This window comes from Pangasianodon hypophthalmus, chromosome 7 (genome assembly GCF_027358585.1).
Source record: "Pangasianodon hypophthalmus isolate fPanHyp1 chromosome 7, fPanHyp1.pri, whole genome shotgun sequence".
Classification (NCBI taxonomy): Eukaryota; Metazoa; Chordata; class Actinopteri; order Siluriformes; family Pangasiidae; genus Pangasianodon; species Pangasianodon hypophthalmus.
This window is the reverse complement of record NC_069716.1, coordinates 10,325,232-10,343,295: the sequence shown is the minus strand read 5'-3', so window position 1 is coordinate 10,343,295 and position 18,064 is coordinate 10,325,232. Positions and strand designations below refer to the sequence as shown.

At 37.6% G+C, this 18,064-nt stretch overlaps 1 protein-coding gene across 1 annotated transcript; it reads right to left on the bottom strand.

Annotated features, from left to right (window-relative positions):
• Nucleotides 1-8,525: 8,525 nt before the first annotated feature.
• lpar4 (lysophosphatidic acid receptor 4) lies at nucleotides 8,526-17,368 on the bottom strand. Its single transcript, XM_026940350.3, has 2 exons — nucleotides 17,000-17,368; nucleotides 8,526-10,414 (listed from the first exon to the last, which is right to left on the bottom strand). The coding sequence occupies exon 2, from the start codon at nucleotides 10,246-10,248 to the stop codon at nucleotides 9,190-9,192; it is 1,059 nt and encodes a 352-aa protein (XP_026796151.1). The 5' UTR covers nucleotides 10,249-10,414; nucleotides 17,000-17,368; the 3' UTR covers nucleotides 8,526-9,189.
• Nucleotides 17,369-18,064: the final 696 nt, after the last annotated feature.

The following is an 18,064-nucleotide window of genomic DNA, read 5'->3' as shown; positions in this document are numbered from 1 at the left end:
GAGCAACTATAAAGCTGAAGTAATAGTTCCACTGTATTGACTTTAAAATTCTTATAGTGTGGATTTAATAAGGCACTGGTGAGGAAATTCATAATTTTACTGTGTATATTGCGTTTTATTTCTTACATATTTTGTCTGTGCTTTTCTTTTCATTCCAAATGTGTTCCAACGAATTGAGATCTGGGGAAATATTCAGATCTTTGGAGTAAAGTGAAGATTACAAATCTAGCTTGAGAAATAGATGATCTATGACATGACACATCCTGTTGGTTGTATCAACTGGTAAGGAGTAAATATGGTCACAATGGGTTGCACATATTCAGGTTACATACAGTGAAAATGATGCTCAGTTGGTATTAAAGGGCCCAAATTATGTAAAAAAATATATATATATATTTTTATGTTATTGCCAACTAACACCATCTAACTTAATGTCAGGATGAATCCACAGATTTGAGTTGTTTACAGCAAATTCCGATCTACGTTTATGACAGTACCAACATGTTTTTAAAAGTTTTTTTTGCTGACTTTATTATTTTGATGGTGATGCAGCCACAGTAGCACATGATCATGTGCAAACATGTGCTTGTTCTTAGCTGCCAAGTGTAGTATGCAACATGTTCTTTCTGTGCTGTAGCCTCTTCGCAAGAGCTGATGCGTTCTACATTCATCGATGTTGTAATGAGCTGTTATTTTACTATTAATCAACTTTTAGTTCCCATAAACAAGTGCAGCTATTTTCTCCTGAACTCTGTCATAAACAAGATGATTTTGCTCACAGAGCCGTTAGCTGTTACTTAGTTATACTTATTAGCGTATTTCCTTTCTGACACATGCTTCTGAGAAGTGGGTGTCTTAACATATTGAAACGGAATTGAGAAACAGGACTTCGTATTAGCCCACCGATTAGAATCACCAGGCTTATAACCTTGTTTGTTAAGTATTTTAAAGATTTTAGCCACTGTTTGCTGAGTAACCTTTTCTTACTGAATTGTGAAAATACTGAAGTACTTTTGCTTGGGCCATAGGCAGTAAGAAGTAAGATTTCCGATTATGTATGAATTCCTGTGCAGCAGTAAATGACTACTGAAAGTTAGATGACCTGGAGGCTGGAGCAATCAAGTAAACATGAGTGTCATTTTTTTTTTTACAGTAGAACTTCCCTAATTCTGTTTTTTTAAGGAAGCTATGTATGTCACAAACATGAGCAGGAATATTTAATACTAATATACTAATAATAACATATACTCTATGTACTAAATAATATACAGTCCCCTGCAAAAGTATTGGAATGGCAAGACCAATTTTGTCTTTGCTATACAATGAAGACATTTGGGTTTGAGATCAAAAGACAAGATATAAACTATAATAAGATTTATAAGATTTATTTCAGCTTGCATTTCCTGATATTTACATCTAGATGTGTTAAACAACTCAGCACATGACACCTTCTGTTTGAACCCACGCATTTTTCAAGGAATCAAAAATATTGGAACATGTGACTAACAGGTGTTTCTTGTTGCCCATGTGTGCCATGTTAGATTGATTGTTTAAACAATTAATAGCTCTGAATATACAGTATATATATATTGAGCCCTGGGTTTCACCTGTGAAGACTGCATTTGTTGTTAAAATGGATAAACAAACATGAAAACCAGAGAGCTGTCTATGGGAGAAAAGCAAACAATTTTGAAGCTGAGGAAAGAGGAAGAATCGATCAGAGCCATTGCACAAGCATTGGGCATAGCCGATACAACAATTTGGAATGTCCTGAAAAAGAAAGAAACCACTGGTGTACTAATAACCAGACATTCAACAGGTCTGATAAGGAAAACAACAGTTGATGACAGAAACATTGTGAGAGCTGTGAAGAAAAACCCAAAGCAACAGTCAGTGACATCATCAACAACGTCCACAGGGCAGGGATATAAGTATCACAATCCACCTTTCGAAGAAGATTGTGAAAGCAGAGATATACAGAATAAATCGTGGTATACTGTTAGATAATTAGAGGCCTGCTAGCTAGTTTTCAAGATGATAAGGTTAAAAAAAATCACTTCAAAATCCCGTCCATGCAAAGCGCTACAACAAATGAAAGTTGTGGTGTGAGATAGCAAATAGACAATTCTGAGTCATAATTTCCAAGTGCAAGTTAAAAATGACATTGGAACACAGAGCAGTTGTAGCTGACATTAATGGTACTTTTAGAAGACTGTTTGTCATGATAACTTGGGATAGGGTATTTTCAAGCTCAGTGCAATTTTTAAATGGCTCACCTGTAGATGTAGATGTAGATGTAGATGTTTATGCGGGTTGAGTGGTGAGCTGTGAAATACTGATATCAACACAGGGTTCAGCTGACATTATAGCAAAAACATGCCCAAACAAACCATTAGCTGTCTGAGTGGGCTAGACTAGCTAGCCAGATCTCTGGATGCAGTTTCCTGTACAGCATTTAAAGATCAGTTGAAGAAGATTAAATTGGTCAGGAATGCTGTACATACATCCGTAGTATGCACTTTCTGCAAGAAACTGCTTTATTTTGATTGGGTCTTTAAACGGAACTATTGTATTATAAAATTTGCACATATTGTCTTTTAATTGACTTACAGTCTTTTGGGGTTAAAATAATTATATTTTTACTCTGTAACAGTGATTAAAAATAAGTGTAGTGAAGTTGAATATTTAGTAAATGTACTACGGTTTAATTATACTCTAAAAAAGTACCACTACTGTGGACCATGTACTTACGTACCTTAACAAGAGTACATGTAGTTTGTTGCTTTCCACCCCAGGTTATGGGTTGCAGTTCTCTAACAATAATCTTTTTCTTAGGGGGGTAGGGGTTATCAAATATACAAAATGTGTTAAAACAACCAAACCACTGGAAGAGTATGGACACAAGCATCTCAGTTTTTTTTTTAAAACCATAACAAAGGCCAATCATATAAGTTACACTTACAAATGTGGACGAGGAGTGCCCTAGTGAGCATGTGAAAGTGTGTGTGTGTGTGTGTGTGCGTGTGCATGTGTGTTGGGGCTTTTATACCTTGCAAGAGAACAAAAACTCATAGCTGTGCAAAACCTTGCTTGGGCGTTGCTTTCCAGTTTCTGGCCTAAATTTGACAAATATTGTCATGTGACCCTCCCAAGGAGGAACTATAAAATTTAATTTAAAACAGCTTGGCTGTAATGAAAGTGCGTTTTCACTCAGCCTGCCCTGGAATGCCCATGTACTTTACATTTGTATTTTCCCTCCTACAAATTAGCATATTTCAGTATTTAATTGTTCTTTGATGAGCTGAAGTACTAAAGATGAATCTGCTGTGTATTTTATTTGAGCAGTATTTGCAGGCAGCACATACATTTGTAAATAATCAGGTTAGTTCATGATGATGTATAAAATATATGGTTTTTATTTTATTAATTATAAATATAAATAATGCATATATACATATGCAACATGCATAAAATAAATATTCAATTCATTCATTCAATTCTATATAAATATCCAAAGTCAATATAGATAGTATGGTATATAATCATACAGCACTGCATAAACGTATAACCTCAGCATTTTAGTGTGAAACAGTGGTGTCTGCTTTGATGCAAGCAAACCACAGAGGATTTCAGTGCTGACGTATTTGTGTTTTTTAACCTCTCATTTTTGTCCCTGTCCCCGTCCCCCCCACTCTGTTTATGAGCATCACCAAACCACAAAGTTGGCCAGTACTTCTGCATTGTGTAATAACATGAAAGCAAAATAACTCATTCAATTATTAAGAATTGGGTTTCCCATGTAGTGTATGTTTTTTCTATGTGGTGAAAATACATAAACGCTAAGAAACGTGCAATTAATATTTTTGTCCATGATCAAGCTTAATGTAAATAACTTCCCTTCTCAACAACTTGATTTGAATTTGAATATCAACTGGTTTCACCTCCTGTGGTTTCAGAAGCACTTTTTTTATTTGCTATGTTATATACTAAGAATACCATTTTGCATACGAAAAATTTGAGAATTTATTTACCTTTCCTCTAACATAACATGTTTCTCATTGTGCTCAGAATGCAGAATCTTTTTTTTCCCTTTGACCTACTCTATTATGTGTAACCAAATATGTGGTTGCACGTGTACAATTGTCTTGCAGTGCATCACCAAGTAGAAAAACAAATGTTCAACACAAACGAGACAAGAGTTTGTCACTCATCAGTGCTCTATCTATCTATCTATCTATCTACTAGATGCTTCACTACATCTATTTGTATTTGTGTGTTAAATATATAGTGATCTGTTCATATAGATAGATAGATAGATAGATAGATAAATAGATATATAGATATGTGTAATGCATAATGAAGGATGCATGAAGGACATCTTACACCACTCCTTGCTAAACTATGGCTGGATCAGTCTGGAGCTTAACTTGAGCTGAGGTGTTCATGAAAGGGATGAGAGACATTGTCCATGATGAGCAGCAGTCGAGCCAGCATCCTCTACTACACAACTGATTCCAGGGAGTCCAAGTTGGTCCCAATTACCTGTTCCTTATTAAGACCTTAGTAGTTTGTTTAGTCTGCTGGCATCTCCTACTTTAATGCCACTGGCCCAGCCTACTGCTGCAGAAAAGATAGTGGTTGCCACAACCTCCTGGTAGAACATACGTAGTATCCTGTTGCATACATTAAAGTATCTGAGCTTCCTCAAGAAGTAGAGTCTGTTCTGTGCTTCCTTAACATAGCGACAGTACATAAAATGTGAACCTAAGAAAATAATGTCTAAGAAAATTAGAAGTTATGAACCTGTATGGACAGAAATATTTTGTTTTTAATCCCTCATTATATGAATTTCATTTGACTGGTGGAAAACAGTGCCACCTACTGATGAGTGAGGTGTTATGGAGCACTTTCTGGGAGAGTAATGGCTCTCACCACTGGAGGGAACTGAGGAGCTACAAAGGTTTTCAATGGCCAATTGCAGCATGAAATTGGAAGCTGAAAGTTTGTGGCTTAAAGCATAATTATCCCTGAAACATTCTGAATAGGAGAGAAATAGTTGTTTTTCAGCCAGTAATAATGGCTAGCTTCAAAATAATCATTTGTTTTTAATGTCCCTGAAAAGGCCTAGAAAAGGCCTAGAAGCTTGATTTCAGACTTTTAAGTGTTTTCAGCCTGTTGTATACACACATTGGCCATTTTATCAGACACACCTTCATACAGGTGAACTCTGTAGATACACAGTTACTACCAGTAGCCCATCTATTGCTATACTCAGTTTGCTTGCCTCATCTACTTCTTCCATCAATGGAAAAAACTACCACTTACCAGATATTATTTGGGTGGTAGACCATTCGTTTTACAGCAGTGTTGTGGTGGCATGGAGAGTGAGTGGGGGTAACAGTGGCATGCAACAAGTGAGTGGGGGTGAAGAGGTTTGGGATGAACTGGAACGGTGACTGCGCCCCAGGCCTACTCACCCAACATCAGTGCCTGATCTCACTAATGCTCGTGTAGCTGAACTGGCAAATCCCCACGACCATGCTCCAAAATCTAGTAGAAAGCCTTCCCAGAAGAATGGAAATTATTATAATGGCAAAAGGGGGACTAAAACAAACGTTTGGCCATATAGTGTATGTAGGAGTAAAAAGTGCTATTCAAAATTATTTAAACTGAACAAGAGGTTTTAAATTAAGCACCAAGCAGATGTCTGCAATCTTTATGTTATGAAAGACAGAAAAAGCAGTGTGACTATGATTGGGTTTAAGAACAAATCCATTCTGTGTGCTAGCAAAAACTGGATGTAGGCCCAAGGCCATATATTATCTTATGTATTTTCTTGTGCTCCACAAACCTAAGTAATTTGACATTTTAACTACACAACTACTCTTGCTTAAGCCAGGCTCTCCGGGCAGGAGTATGTTCACACTGGCCACTTATGCTCTGGCTTCCTTTTCCTGTCTGACCATCACAAATTCTCGGGAACCCAAACAGTTTGCTGCTGTCACGCGGGCTGCTCTTAAAATCATAGCTGGTACATTTCTTCATACAGCTCATATATCCACCAAGGTCAAACTAGTGCCTTTGTAATTTAGCATTGCACATACAGATGTGTGTGTCACTCATATAAGAATAATAACAACAGATATCAGGTTGCTATTTGCGGTATTAGTATAACCATACAACCCAATATCACACCTTATATATTATAGTAACTGCTTCAAACTTTGTATTTTCAAAGAGGCTGACAGATCACACTAAACACTGTGGTGAGTATGATATTTTTTTCTTAGGATAAGCTTTAGAAAGTGGGTGGTTTCAACCAATTTCACTAAGCACTAAGCTCATGTGACTGTCTCCAAGCTCAGAGCAAGTAAAGCACTGATTATGCCCTTTAACACACTTTAGTAATGAAGGAGACGACTTGTACATGGTATATAGTCTATAATGGAATAAAGAAGGTCAAGAATGAAATGTTGGAGGTCAGAGTCACTGATATTAACTAGTAACAATCTTTTGATGTAGTAATTTAAGTAAGGAATAAAAGACAACAGTGTGCTGTTAAAATAGTCAACGACATGGAGGTGTGATGCATTACTAAGCTGAAGTTGATCATTTCCCTATTACAGCACTTCCTGAACTGTTTTATTTCTCTTAGACCACAGCAATTTTGCAAACGATTACATTATTATTTATCATCCGCATTTAATGTTGTGTAACATCTGTGAAACAAGTTAGTCCTCTATTTTTCTCTCTTGACGTTAATAAGACCAAATAATGTAGTTATCATGTTAGAGTGCAAAGCCCTAAATCCTGTCTCCAGCCCTCCAAGACTTTCCCATTTCAGAAAACTTAAGGGAACAGCTATACCTCTGACTTTTACAAAGCACTGAAACCGGAGACTCCTTCCAAAAATGCCTCACGGAAAACTTGACCATAACAACAATTGCTACACACCTTTTTTTAAAGCAGTTAATGTGGCACCTGCCATAAAATTCCCCAGGTAAGCTGTTACTATAGAACTGATAATGTATCAGCCCAAGCATATTTATGTATGCAATAGTTTTCACAGCTGTTTTCTCAGGTTTGAGAATTCAACAGTGCTCTGATATAACATGAGTTAACATTAACACACGTTAAAAAAAGCAGCTAGTTAGCTCCCTACACACACAGCTATCATTATGTTGTGATAAAATGCATAAAAGTGAAAAGCTTTAGCCAATTGAGAGAAATCAGAAGATAGTATTTATGACCATTATTGGTGGAAATGTGTTATCAAGTCTCATTAGTGATTTACGTAATGGTTCTAATTACATTGCAAAGGCTTGACATTAAAAGAACATTTGTAAAGTTGTTCTCGAGTTGCTTGCACTTGGAGCCGCAATCATTAGCTATTCAAGAAGGTTCCTTGTTTAATATCAATAAAAATATGTGCAGAAGAGGTAGATATAAAGTATGAAATCAGCAGTTAAAATATGAGGTCTGGGAGACTACCAAAATATATTTTTAAATATCTTCTGGTACAGTACACATATTACACATTTTTTGTGATATTTTTATCATGTTATACTATAATAACATCACATCTCTCATTAAAATGTAAGCACTAGAATTGTTAGTTACCACCCGTGCAGTAAATAATATTATTTGCCTTTAAGGCCTTTAAGTCATCCTGCTGAAATATTTAAGTGACTGGACTATTATATAAACTTGTATATTTGCCAATCATGCAAGCAGCTTCTAATAAGCATTGGCAAAAAAGTTTGCAGGATTATACCACAAGATTTACCAATGTTGTCAGCACAGCATTGTATTTTATATGACTTTAAATCTATACTATCTATATAATCTATATCTATACTTTCTTCACCCTTTAACATATGACTTTTCTTCACTCAAGTCACCTCTAACTCTTACATGTTTAACCAGAGAGCTTGCAGTCCTCCTGGTGTTTGCATGTTGTCTTGAGCTCTGGTTCAATAAATAATAATTCATTTGGAGACCACATGCTAATCTAGTGGAGGGTACGTGCCTGAAAGCACCCATAACAACATGATTAAGAGAATTAAGGCAGCTCCCTGAACTTCAACATGACTAATCCCAAGACAATAACCCATTGCTGGTGTCTTAATAAGCATTTGGGGAACACTGAACTTCAGAATTTTCCCCTTTCCTTTGCAAAAAGTCTATTTTTTCAATCTCCAACATACACTTGCATGAGTTAGCCACTGTATATTTTGTGATTTTGTCCTTCCCCTCTGAGCTCTCTTTGTGAAACTTTAAACTCATGTTTTTACCCAGCTTTAGTCTCAATCAGCATACACTGGGGGTGGGGTTAAGCCTGGGAGCCAGCTTGTATATGGATTAAAAAAAAAAAAAAGCTGTGGGCCCCTTCTGCAGCTGCTGTGTTAAATCACATTTGGCTTAGTTCGGCTCCTCTTAAATCAGGAATTTCAAATCACAATTAAAGAATGTATTCAATCTTTATGTTGTTGTCCTCTCTGTAACTGAATGATAAGACAGACATATCAGTCTTAAACATTTTAATTGCCTGATAACCTGCATCTACAGTAAAAAGACATTCAGAGATCCCACATGTAAAAGTGCTGTTTGTTAGGAGCTGACTGTTCTTCAATCCTATCTTTCATACAAAAACATTTATTATAATATAAAAATAAGGAACATCACATTCAGTGCATGCGTGCATGTAAGTGCACACCAACATATTTAAATGGTTAGCGGTTAACAGTGGCACATTGTTCATGTGTACATATCTATCAGTTAAGTTAGGAGTGCTAATTAATTTTTTAACAAAAAAAAAACAGTGTTCAGCTCTAGAAAACTTGAATAGGACTGGATATATTTAAAACAATTAGAACAGTATGTCACTTTGCTGATCGACTAAATATAACTATTAATATCCCATTAGGCACTACTTGTGTGGAGCCACTTTATTCAACATACATTGTTCCCATAAACTGAGAGACATAAAACAGTGTTGGACCTTTACAGTCAAATTTAAATATTGATAGTTATAACCATTCAGCCTGAGAGGGTGAAGGCTTCGGTCAGAATGTTCAAATTCCAAACATTTCCTCTGGCTGAGCAAAATCCTTAGAGCTAAGCCTGGTACGGACCTTAGCAAAGCTCCTATTAAATGTGGACACTGGTGGTGTTGTATATTCTGTCCACTCAAAACTGAGTCTCTGTGACCTGTTCTTTTCCATTGCTGGCCACTCTGTTAGCTTCTACTTTTTCAGTCTCTGTGTCTTTGCTAGATACAGGCCCTTCAGTGCGCGGTGTACTTTCCTGCTTAGACTGACATTTCCCTGTGGTCAGAGACTTCTTAAAAGACTCTGAGGTGAAGTAGTATACCACTGGATCAAAGCAGCAGTTAAGGGTGGCTACACAGAGCGTTACAGGATAAAGAGTTCGTGCCAATCGTTCGAGCCAGCAGCTTGCCAAGGCTTGGGTGCGCACCATAGCGTAAACAAAAAGAACAGAGTTATACGGCACAAAGCAGACAATGAAGATGGCTAAATGCACCACGATCATGCGCAATACACGTTTCTTGTTGGTGCCAATTTGGCAGAGTGTAGCCGGCTTACGCAGTGTTCGTAGCACCATGGAGGAACAGGCCAGGTTGATGAGCAACGGAATGAGGAAACCCACTACCTCGATGAAGATGGTGATCTTGGACAGGTAAGTCTTCCAGGTTTTCTTGGAGAAGCCCTCGAAGCAAGTGGTGATGGTTTTGGCCTGGTTGGTTGCAGAGAAGAAGGTCACAGACATGCCTCCACCCAGGATCAACAACCAGATCAGAGCGCACACAATGGCAGCGTTGCGGCGAGTGCGGATGGAGCGAGATCTAAAGGGGTAAACTATGGCCAGGAAGCGGTCCACACTGATGCAGGTGAGGAAGAGCATGCTGCCGTAGATGTTGGTGATGAAGGCTCCTCCGGAGATCTTGCACAGGCCATCGCCAAATGGCCAGTGGCGCCTGATGTTATAATAGATTTTAAACGGTAGAGTAAATACAAATATCAAGTCTGATAATGCCAAGTTGGTCATGAAGAGAGTGGTCTCATTGCGTATCTTCATACGACAGCAGAAAACAAAGAGTGATGCACAGTTGGTGATGAGGCCCAACACAAAGGCGATGCTGTACACTACACCGTACAAGTTGTACTTGAAGGAGTCGTCAATGCCACAGTCCTCCAGCCCAGTCTCGTTAAGAGCCAGACTTGCCATTGTGGCATCAGCGGACAGCGGGGGAGGTTTGCTTCTGGCGAATTCCCAGCTGTCAGAAAGTGTGTTGGCTGCAACGTAGTTCCCAGCCCATCATTGACACACACTGAATGCTACTGAAATGAGCTCTCATCATCTTTACAGCACATAGATGGTCACTTTTTGTTTTCTGTAGGAGGGAACAAGACAACAAAAAGGACAAATTTAGTAAGTAAGCTGAACATGAGCATTTCCACTTTTTTCCCATTTACGGTATCATCAACAAATGCAGACGGTGTCAACTCTGTCACTAACAATTCATTTAAAGAAATTATTCAAAACTATTGAATATAAGTAGAAATAAATATGACTGAATGTGACGTTGTTTCAAGAGAGTTAAAGCCACAAGACACTGCAGAGATTAAAATTCCACTTCACTTAACAAACTGGATTTAACTCTTCAGCTAACTAGAGCTGTTTTAGGCGGAATTTGGTGTATTAGAAGAGGGAAAATGCAAATCAGTGGACAGCTGTGGCTCTCCAGGATGGGAACCTGCTTTAGACCTACACTCACCATCCACTTTATTAGGAACACCTGTACACTTCCATATTCATGCAGTTATCTAATCGGCCAAACATTTGGCAGCACCGCAATACAAAAAATTATGTAGATACAGGCCAAGAGCTTGTAAATGTTCACATCAAACATTAGAATGAAGAAACAGTGTGATCTCTGTGACTTTCATCATGGCATGGTTTTTGGTGCCAGATGGGGTCGTTTGAGTATTTCAGAACCTGCTGATCTCCTGGGAATTTCACATATTACAGTGTCTAGAGTTTACACAGAATGATGCAAAAAACAAACAATCAAAAAAAATCTTGTGTGCAGAGGGTCTGCAGGCTGAAAGACCTTGCTGATGAGAGAGATCAGAGGAAAATGGTTGGACTGGTTTGAGCTGACAAGAAGTCTACTTTAACTCAAATAAGCACTCTTCACAACCGTGGTGAGCAGAAAAGCATCTCAGAATGCAAAACACATCAAACCTTGAGGTGGATGAGCTGGATGAGGTTAATGAGCTACAGCAGAAGACCACATCAGGTTCCACTCCTGTCAGCCAAGAACAGGAATCTGAGGCTATCATGGGCACAGATTCACCAAAACTGGACAGCTGAAGACCAGGTGACTTGGCTGACAGGAGTAGAACTTGATGTGGTCTTCTGCTGTTGTAGCCCATCCACCTGAGGGTTTGATGTTTTGTGCATGCTGAGATGCTTTTCTGCTCTGGCCATTTTCCTCTGATCTCTCTTATCAACAAGGCATTTCCACCCTTAGAACTGTCACTCACTCGATGTTTTTTGTTTTATGCACCATTCTTTGTAAAATTGAGAGACTGTTACATTTACATTTATGGCATTTGGCAGACGCCTTTATCCAGAGTGACTTACAATTATCTCATTTATACAACTGAGGGTTAAGGGCCTTGCTCAAGGGCCCAGCAGGGGCATCTTGGTGGTGCTGGGATTTGAACTCGCAACCTTCTGATCAGAAGTTCAACACCTTAACCTTAAGTCGCGTGTTGTGTGAAATTCCCAGGAGATCAGCACCAACAACCATGCCACGATTAAAGTCACAGAGATCACATTTTTCTCTGTTCTGATGTTTGATGTGAACATTAACGGAAGCTCTCGACCTGCATCTGTATGATTTTTTTTGCATTGTACTGCTGCAACATAATTGGCTGATTAGATAACTGCATAAATGAGCAAGTATACAGGTGTTCCTATTAAAGTGAGTGGTGAGTGTATGTTTATATTGTTAGTGTTCATTTATTCAATAGAAGTTTTTTAACTTTGGAAGCTAGACATATGTTACTAATGAATGTCGTAAAGGGAAACTGTAACTCAGAATTATTACACTTCCTCCCATTGAAAAAAGGTGTACACTAATGGTGTGTTGGTAAGTTATTAGCTAGCAATTAATTACAGTACTTCCACACCCTGAAGCTGTGGAAAAGTCATTTGTTCCTGTACTGCAGCAATTCTAACAATTCCTGTAACAAAAGGACATGGTTATATGTCATTATATTATTTATGTCATTGCTAATGAGCTAGGGGAACCGAAGATAAACATTTTTCTCTGAATTGACTATTTTTTTTCACCCTTATAGATGCCTAATGCTTTTATGAGGCCACACAGTATGCTCCTCAAGGTTGAATGGTACTGTGAAAGAAGAATCAAGAAAAGGACTTACATTGTGGTCTCATCCTAAACTTAGCAGCTCACTGATCACCTGATACATCTGAACATTTTTGACTACATGACACTGGATACCCTGTATATTTAAGTAATATTCATCTAAATAACCAATAGCATATAATTTTCTTTTTGAAATCCAGTATTAATGTACTTTTTCTACACTGTAGGAAGCAATGCATGAATACATTTCTACAAAGTGGTGATAGACACAGAAGTATTGGTACTGCCTTAGCATTACAATTAGGCCTTTTATATGACAACTTAAACTGTCCTGGAAATAATTTTTTCCCCCCTGGATTCAAAACCGTTTAATTTGTGTAGCATCCAAATGACTAAACTCTTTTATCGTGTCTGACTCTGGGAGGATACTTCCTCAGAGATCTGCCATCATGGCACAAAAGTGTCAACAGTTTTCCAGTGACAGTAATGCAAACAGCCTCTAGAGACTCACTTGACAGTAAAGAAGAAACATGGCAACTGCCTAAGGCACATCATCATGCTGACTATTTCTTTGCCAAACTATGGCTGTCTGGCTAAGCCTCTTCTTTACCACATTCTGGAAATTCCCTTTTCCAACAGACCTAGTGGCTCCAGGCTGTCTATAATCAGTCCTACACTATACCATATACAGTATTTATTTCATTGTGGACACTTCAAAATATTGTCAGCAGAGGTAATGAGTTTTTGTACTGTATTCATTTACTAGTCTTGAGGTTTATTGTTTATGAATATTTTCTGCTTTTTCTGGGGGACTAAAAAGTTACTTACTACAACTTTACAACTACTACATTTACTGTTGTGTTCTCATTTGCAAGTTTGCAAGTGTGATTCTGTAAATCTGTGATGTACTATGGTTGGCCTCTCCAGTCAGAATTTGGGCAGCATTTTATGTTCTTATTTTGAGAACATTTATTTCAAGTTGTCGTAAGTAACTTTTTCGTCTCTCAGAAAAAGCATAATAAATATTAATAAACAATAAACCTCCAGACTAGTAAATGAATCTCAAGTGTCAGAAATCCACTATATAAATGAATGTGTTTGATTGCTTACATAACTGGCCAGCTAGCTGCTATTCTTGGACATTTTCCAGTGGTACCTACTTTCTCCTTCTTTGTTCTTCTTCTTTCCTACAGTTGTACTGCCTTCTCACAAGCTAACAGGTCACACTGCCAGTTGTCTGATTGACTTGCCACTCTCTTAGCTAAAATTATCTAAAATTACCTAGTTACACAATGTAGCATGGCTGTGATTAATATCAGAGGGCCAGCAAGAAAAAAACGTAGTGTGACGTAGCCCAAATTAAAGCTAGCATAAATACCAGTTTGGATTTCCGGAGGTGCCGTCAGAGTAGACTTTTACTTGCACAACTGGTAAGTTAAAATTAAAGTCATTTTAAGCCAACTTTGTTTTGAAATTTATAGCTACAGCTGGCTCATTACAAACTATTTTGGCCAGGTAACGAACATGAATTATCTAGCTCTAGAAAATTATAAATTTGTCTGTTTGACTGTCTTTAACCCTCTGAGTTTGCGTCTGCAAGTTGCAGCACTTGGTTGCTTTCCAGTGAAGCTAATATGAGCACAGATACTCCTTTTGGAGGTAACTGCTCAGATGGCTACGCTGCCAGCTGTCTCACTGACTTCCCACTCTCTTAGCTAAAATTAGCCAGAGTTTTTACCTAGTTAAGCAATAGAACATGGCTGTGATTTGAGCCAAATATTTAATCAAAAAGCTAGTTTGTAAGTAGTAAAGTAAGTTTGTAAAGTAAGGAAGTAGCTTCACCACAAGTGGTCTACTGCTATGGCACAACATAACAATAATTTTACTGTAGAAGGGCAAAAAAAAAAAAAAAAAAACACTTTGCCAAGCCTAAAACCTAGCGGCTGCATCAGCATCAATTTACTTATAAATCAAACATACAGCCATTTTTCCAAAAAGTATTTTACTATCTGATACCTGTACTACGTCTTCAGTGAAGTTGATCTAAATTGCCTGACGGTATCAAGAAGAACCGTATCTCTCATACACTGATTCACTAGCAGATGTACTGGTATCGCACTTGTTTGTATACGACACAAGCATCTAGCATCTGTATGAAAAGTAGTACACAACGTGGTAAATTACCTCAAGGCAGGGTTAAAACTGCTGAGGGCCGTAGTTTGCTCATCTAAACATTCACTATAAAATATAAACTATAGGTTATAACAATACTCGGTGGTCACAGTTACAACTGCTTTTATATTATTATTATTATTATTATTATTATTATTATTATTATTATATCTACAAAAAGTAGGCTACAGGAGGCAATATGCAATCCATTTTCAGCAGAATGATACAGATTTGATGAAACCAATCAGATGCCGTGGCCAGAATTGACTGTTGTATTATACAGTGATGGTCTCGTTGGTTGTATGATTACAACCTTAGAAAACATTTCTTTCACCGTATATGTTGTTAATATGTAAAAATATGATAATATGGCAAAGCATGCTAAAAAAGTAGGTGATCATCATATGAAAACGTAATATCAGTACATACAGTCTGTCATGCTCAGCCGAGACGTGACATCTTTACTGGGTTCTCACATGCCCTTTACAAAGCCTGTACTGTACTGCACAACCCTATACAATACAGTCAGTGTGCTGATGCAGCCTCCACAAAACGGATCCAATTTAGTCACTTACTGGCAGCCGGCAGCTTTCGAGGTTAGACCATTTGCTCCTAGATGAAGTAAAACTCAAACAACCTGTGCTTTTCACACTTCACTTGCTGCATGGTTTCTCCACAACGAAAACAACGAATATGTCCGAATATTAAATTTACTTAACATATAACTGCTCAAGATTTACCACAGTTATAATCTTATCACTTTTTCTTCTTCTTTCAAAAGTTACCTGTGTTTACCTGTCACATTCAGACGGTTGATGCTAAATTATATTGTCTAGTAAGTCATATGCTGCCTGTCAGGGTGAATTACCGTACCTAATATCAATATGACTGTTAATATAAAAATAAATAAATAAAGGAAATGTTAACTGTGAGATGCAAACTGTTCTTAAGCATTCCTGATGCAACACAAGGGTAGTGACGCATTCGTTATGAATTCTGTGTTATTATAACTGATAAGCCAAGGTACAAATTCTCCTGGATGAAATGAAACATGTCTGAAATTATTATGTCTGTCTTCTAAATATATGTCTTTATTAACAGTTCCATTGCAACAAAACTTATATGCCAGTCACAATTTTATTCACATAACACCATAACCAGCTATCAAACATATTATCAATATATTATCAATCAATATCAATATTTTGATCTTTTTGAGATGCTTTTCATTATAATGAGCATGTAAAGAATAAAATACAATGGGGCATGCTGTTACAGGAAAATAATCAATGACAGGGTGGTATGAAATAACAGCACATCACGAGTTGTTTTATTCCACTTATACCATAGCAACGTGCTAACATTAAACCCGTCATACTTTTATCAGTTTACATTTGCATTTAATCGTGTGGAACATCCAGGAAACAGGTTAGTTCATGTTATCACTTACGTTATAGCAGCTATAAACAGTAGTTCCTTCACCAGCTTCTCTTTTTCCTCTCTCTTTAAGTTAATAACACAAAACTATTGAGCTTGGCATGGTACTGAGAAACCACAAAACACAAAGTCCTCTATCTCGAAAACTCTCCAATGGAGGAAAGTGCTGACACTGGAGACTCCTTCCATAAATCTTAAAAAAAAAAAATGCCTCCATGCTTCACCATATCAAAGATTATGTTATATGTTAAATAACAACACATTTTTTTTTAAAACTCTGTAATTGATAGACTTAGATTGTGTGAAGAATGTGATGTGTTCGCCATATAAATCCCTGTGTAAGATATTGTTATAGAAAATTACTGTGTTAGGAATTGAATTAAATCCTTATCACCAATTCAGCTGGAGATTTGAACACCGCAGTGGTATAATGTACTAAAGCTCATATCAATAAACCCACGCCAAACACTAGAAGCCTAAATAGTGGCATTTGCTGGCATTTGTTAACTGCTCTTGTTTTCAGTCTAGGATGTTTTTGTTGTTCTTGTTTTAGAGACAATTTAAATATTTAGGTATTTCGATTTTTTAGATACATTAACATAATTCCTCAGTTTTAAACACCAGTCTCATCTTTTATAATATTTATGCCTGTTGTGCATGGGGTGGCACCTGAAAATTATTTGTCTACATATAAATAAATAATAATGAAAAAAAAAACCTAGACATTTTGACCTGATGAAATCATGAATATGAAGTCATAGTAGAAACTATGTTACTCAGACAAATTTAGCTATCTGAGAGATAAACACCTACACTACTTAGTGCTCCAGGATGATTTTTGGCAAGAATGAAATTTAAGACTAAAAGCATCTGTAAAGGAAAGTATGTCTAATAAAAGCCCAAGAAAGTACTGACCTTAAGGAGGCATTTTATAGTGAAATATAGTTCAGTATGGAACAGTGTACTTACCTCTGCTCCACTTCTTTCATGTTGTTTTCAAGTTGTTGAAAAAAGTGAGCTCTTGAGAAAAGACTACAGTTCGACTGAAGCTTCCAGAAGTGCACAAAGCATGATGTAGAGTTAAAGACTGGGGAACTAATGCTATGTTTGCTCTTACTGCTGAAGAGCAGTGAACTGTTAGAAACCGTTACTCTGCTCCTGGTAGCGCTGTGTGTGTGTGTGTGTGTGTGTGTGTGCGTGCGTGCAGCTAGTCTGGGCCAAACCAAGGCAAGTGGACAAGTGACCAGCCACAGGAAACGAGACAATAGGACCTACAGCTGAATACCGAATCGCTCCCTATTGGATATATAGTGCACCATATATGACGTAGAAACCATTCATTCAGAGCCGACGTAGTGCGCTTCTATAGGGAGCAGAGCATGATTTAGGACTTACCCGCTGGGGTTATTAGGGGGGAGGAGCACAAATGAGGGGAGCAAGTCAGGAAGGTGCCAATGCAGGCTTCCAAATGAGTGTCATCCCTCTAATCAAAAATTACACCGTGTTAGTGTACATTATGGTGTTATTTTTGTTCTCTGCTCTCAAAAATAAGGGCAAAGATAAAATTTCAGTTGAATTTAGTCTTGTCCAGGTTTTTAAAAAGGCTATGATTTTACTGTGTAAATTAAAACCATATCTGATTTGAAATGAATGGCCACATATTGAGATGCATTGGATTCATAGCTACTCTAGAGCCATAGTTCTCAAAATGGTGTCTGTGAAGCATAGACAGGGGGTCCGTGATTTGGTTAGTATGTAAGTAGTATGTAAATAATGTTTAAATCAGGTTGCTGAAATGTTATTGTGTGTAAATGGTGGTGCTATGGTAGTAAGGTGTAGTGTGTGTGTACCTGGGTAGTGTTGGTGCCCCATAGCTCCAGGGTCTCTGGTTCAATCCGGACCCCTGGTTACTGTCTATGTGGAATTTCAAATATTCTCCCCATATCTGTGTGGGTTACATCCCAGTAGTAGGATAGGATACACTAAATCACCCCTAGAGTGTGGAAGAAGCATGTGATGGCCTGGTATCCCATC

Bases quoted from the DNA above. Each gene is read 5' to 3' on its own strand.
- lpar4 (XM_026940350.3), bottom strand. From the start codon at position 10,248: ATGGCAAGTCTGGCTCTTAACGAGACTGGGCTGGAGGACTGTGGCATT.